General features: G+C 42.0%; 1 protein-coding gene across 1 annotated transcript in view; it reads right to left on the bottom strand.

Annotated features, from left to right (window-relative positions):
• The window catches only part of LOC112143902, a 12927-nt gene that overhangs the window by 1540 nt on the left and 7125 nt on the right, over positions 1 to 4262 (bottom strand). The window contains exons 4-6 of the mRNA XM_024268145.2: positions 2419 to 2749; positions 2117 to 2292; positions 687 to 1011 (exon numbers count right to left, since the gene is read on the bottom strand). Coding sequence (XP_024123913.1) covers positions 795 to 1011; positions 2117 to 2292; positions 2419 to 2749 — 724 coding nt within the window. The 3' untranslated portion in view covers positions 687 to 794. The remainder of the gene's footprint in view (positions 1 to 686; positions 1012 to 2116; positions 2293 to 2418; positions 2750 to 4262) is intronic.

The following is a 4262-nucleotide window of genomic DNA, read 5'->3' as shown; positions in this document are numbered from 1 at the left end:
CTCTTTGTGTGTGGATGTCACGTTCACTGACGGTGTCCTCCGATCAACTATTTAGTAACTAACATAAATGGCATGATCCCCGGTCGCCCCGCGCCCCGCATCCACACTTCTTTTAACCCAATGCATCATGGGGGATGTAGTCCAAAACTCACGCAGATTCCGGGCATACTGTCGTTTCTGAGCTTCGTTCTTTTGTTCACTTTTTAAACCGTCTGACACCGTATCCTACAGGAAGCTGCGCCGCTAAATACGAGCTTTAGCTGTTATTTTTGTTGGAACTGAGAGACTTTATGAGCCGAATCAAAACAAGGAAATGAGGACATTAAGCACTTCTGATTGGTCAGATTGATGACATATGATCAACCCTTCAACAATGATTGGCGGAGACAGCTAAAAGGGGTGGGACTTTTTTGAAAAGAGGGCTGGCGGCTAGTTTAGCGACCAGATTGCGGCAACATCATTCTGATTAAAGAGTCATTTATAGAATCAAAGAAAATTTATTTTACGATCTTGCATACTCCAGACTATCTACCAGGGTTAAATCAGGGCCGTTTGGATGAACACAGAGCTGATACCATAGTGATGGTAAATGTTTTAGATATGTGAAAATTGGTCATTTCCCGCGGCACACCTGACATCTCTCACGGCACACTAGTGTGCCGCGGCACACTGGTTGAAAAACACTGGTCTAATGGTGCAGCAAGTCTTTGGTCAACCATTTTTACTGGAGACTTTTTGTTGACTTAACATTCTTCACATTAATTCAAATGTTTGTAAATGTTGTTGGAATTGTTTCAGTTTATCAGCCCTGCTCTCTTCAGAACTTTGTCAACATTAGGAATCAGTTTTTCCTGGAAGTGCCACAGTCGTCTGTCTTCATGAAGATCCTTCAGTGTTAGTGATTTACGCTGGGTCTCACGAACGTGGATGAGGTGGCACAGCGCCGGAGGCATGAAGTACCGTTGTCCAAAATTCTTCAACACTTTATGGACTGAAATCTGTTCCACCAGCCTGTAACACAGAAACTTTAATGAAATTGCCCCTGGATTGTGCTGTACATTTATTTTCCTCTAACAAAAAGTGAGTCAGTAAAGCAACAAGAAACAGCCTGACAAGAAGAAAAAATAATGAAAAATGAAAGAAAAAAAGGTTAGCGCATTTTGAATGCAAAAAAAGTTGGTGAAGTTGTGAGTCTGTCCGTGACATGATCCTACAGCATCGTGGTTTAGTCAGGGAGAATACCGCTGGATTGGCGGGAACGGAGGGTGTATTCCATCCTCCAGGGAATCAGACTCTTCAGTCTCCTTGAGATAGTTTATTTTAGCACTGGTAAGACGTTTCTGACCTGGCTGAATGTTGGATTAAGGAACAACTGTGCAGTTTCTGTTGTCATAAAACAATGCACCGGGTACACACAGAAGTGGGTAGTAACTCAACACGTTTACTCCGTTACATTTACTTAAGTAACTTTTTCCGTAAATTATACTTGTGAGAGTTGTCGTAATACGACTTACTGTTTAATTTTACTTGAGTACAACTCTGATAAAACTGACTGAAAAAAATCAAACTAATCTAAAATGATCTTGTGGGGGAGAAACTTCCCCTTAGGCTCAGCAACGTCATGTGACTCCTGTGACCAATCATATGAAGCCAGACAGTCACGTGACTGTAGACAAAAACTATCCAATCACTCCAATCAACAATGGTGACAATGAAGAGTGGTGATTCTCAGCCAGGGGAGGCAGAGCAGACATGACCTCACCTAAAACCAATGTTTCTTTTGTGACAGAAATGGGATATTACTAATTACTTACTTAAATAGATTTTAATCCAAGTACTTTTTTACTCTTACTTGAGCAGTTATTTGGATGCCTACTCTCTACTTGTATACTATGTGTATACCGTATACACTGTCCATACAGTCATGGAGGCATATGGTACCGAGACCAGTGGAGGGAAATGGATTGATAGTATAAGTTTCATCACCATCAAATACAACATACGTTTCAAGAGATTTACTTCTCCTTCAATAAATCTCCACTTTGCTAAAGTCATATTTGTGTACCTTGTGTTTTAGTACATACACACGACATGTGTGAACCAAACTTCAACTTACATTGGCTGAATGATCATCTTCTGTGGAGGGGATGTTTTCCTGTCAGGCTCTTCTCTGTAGATGTGCTCTAGAATGTTTGTGCCTGGAACCTTCTCCCACTGAGGAAGATGAAATCTCCCACTTGGATCAAAGTACTTTTTTTGAAAGACGTGGTTCTCAACAAGGAATTCTCCAACCTAAAGAACAAAATATCATTCAATATATTTATTACCAATTGTAAGTAAATGAGACAACAACTCTGGCTTTGGAGAAATCATCACTAAAAGCTAAATGGTGACATTTGTCTTCTTATGAGGACTTACTTTTGAAAATTGTGGTTCCAGCGCTTTCATCATAGAGACCAGGTCGTCATGTTTATATGGCATTATGATCTCATCTATGTCATTCATCAGGACGTAGCGTGAACGCTCCATGGACCGATACATGCATTCATTAAGGGTGGTGATCTGTCCAAAATAATGCAAGTCTCCTCCGTGTACCGAGAAAAGCCAACCCGTTGATGTATTCAGATACTTGTCTATGGGCCATGAAACCATTTCAACAAAACCCTCCTGGCTGTAACTTTGTAACAGACGTTCCAGGTCTGGACCACAGCTGGTCTTATAGATCACCACTCTGTCCACACCGAGCAACCTGTAAAAACAAGATGCATAAAAAACTGAACAACATAAACCTTTTTATTTGTGTTACACAATCTTGATCTCTAACAAGATCTAAATTATTCATTTTATAAAAGAGATAGAAGATGATTAGGTTCTCTTTGGGAGGATCAAAGCAGGGAAGAAGATGAGGGGGATCTGGACATGTTTAAAACTGGTTAATAAAAGGCTAAAAGCATTATTAATAAGTCTAGAAAGAAGGAAGACTGAATGAAGGTACGAAGGACTTCCCACACATGTATTAGTCCCAGGTCTAGTGGACCTACATGTAATAGAAATGCGTAGGGTGGGTGTAGAGTATGTGGTCAGTGAAAATCTGTTGGATTTATGTTCTTCTCAAAAATGAACTAAAGGCAATGAATTTCAGGTTGAAAAAACAATCAGTTGTTTCACTTGTGTTTTGATGTAAACATTGGACAGGACAACTACTACCAGGCTAGCTAGTAATCAGAGAATATTTAATTTAATTTATTGCTCTCTTTTCCACATCAGCTTTGGGGTTCTGTTCTCTATTCTCATTTACTTCACCTATTCACTCTATTATTTATTATATTTAGTTCCCTGTGCTTCTGTTTGGTGCAGTGTGATTCACGTGTTGTTCCTGTTCAGATTCCTGGTGGATCGCCTGTGCTCCGGTTTTTGGCCGTGGACCTCGTCTCGAACATCATCTCGCGTCTCAGAGTGGGAGAGATTCCAGGTGAATCATCTATCATCTGTGCTCTCGTTCTTGGCTGTGGACCGCGCCTCTGGCTTATGTTGGCTGTGGACCGCGCCTCTGGCTCTTCTTGGCTGTGGACCTCGCCCCCACCTGACCCCATCTGGTTGAACTCTTTTCAAATTTCTCTTTAATAGTCCTGATAAGGCTGCACGGTGGCGCAGTGGTTAGCGCTCTTGCCTCACAGCGAGAAGGTTCGAATCCCGGCTGGGACCTTTCTGTGTGGAGTTTGCATGTTCTCCCCGTGCATGCGTGGGTTTTCACCGGGGACTCCGGCTTCCTCCCACCGTCCAAAAACATGCTTCATAGGTTAATTGGTGACTATAAATTGCCCCTAGGTGTGGATGTGTGAGTGGATGGGTGTGTGATTGAGGCCCTGCGACAGACTGGTGACCTGTCCAGGGTGTACCCGCCTTCGCCCATCACCAGCCGGGATAGGCTCCGGCACCCCGCGACCCCGAAAGGGAAGAAGCGGCCAAGAAGATGGATGGATGGATAGTCCTGATAAATCGCCTGTTCATCCTGGGATAGGATCTCTCCTTCATGAGGGCATCCCTAAAGTTTCTCCTTTTTTTCCTGAAATCTGTTTTTTTTTTTTTTTCCTTACAGGAGGGTTTAAGGACATGGATAACCCGTTTAATTTAGTCTGTTTAGTTTCAAGCTATTGTTTATATTGATAGGCAATTCTTTTGTGATATTGAGCTACAAAAAAATGAATTAATTTAAAAGCATCAACGGTTAAGACATTGTAGCGTGCAAGGGGTCAAGTTCA

Source organism: Oryzias melastigma, linkage group LG22 (assembly GCF_002922805.2).
Source record: "Oryzias melastigma strain HK-1 linkage group LG22, ASM292280v2, whole genome shotgun sequence".
Classification (NCBI taxonomy): Eukaryota; Metazoa; Chordata; class Actinopteri; order Beloniformes; family Adrianichthyidae; genus Oryzias; species Oryzias melastigma.
Note: the sequence above shows the minus strand (reverse complement) of the source record. Positions and strands in the feature narration are given on the sequence as shown.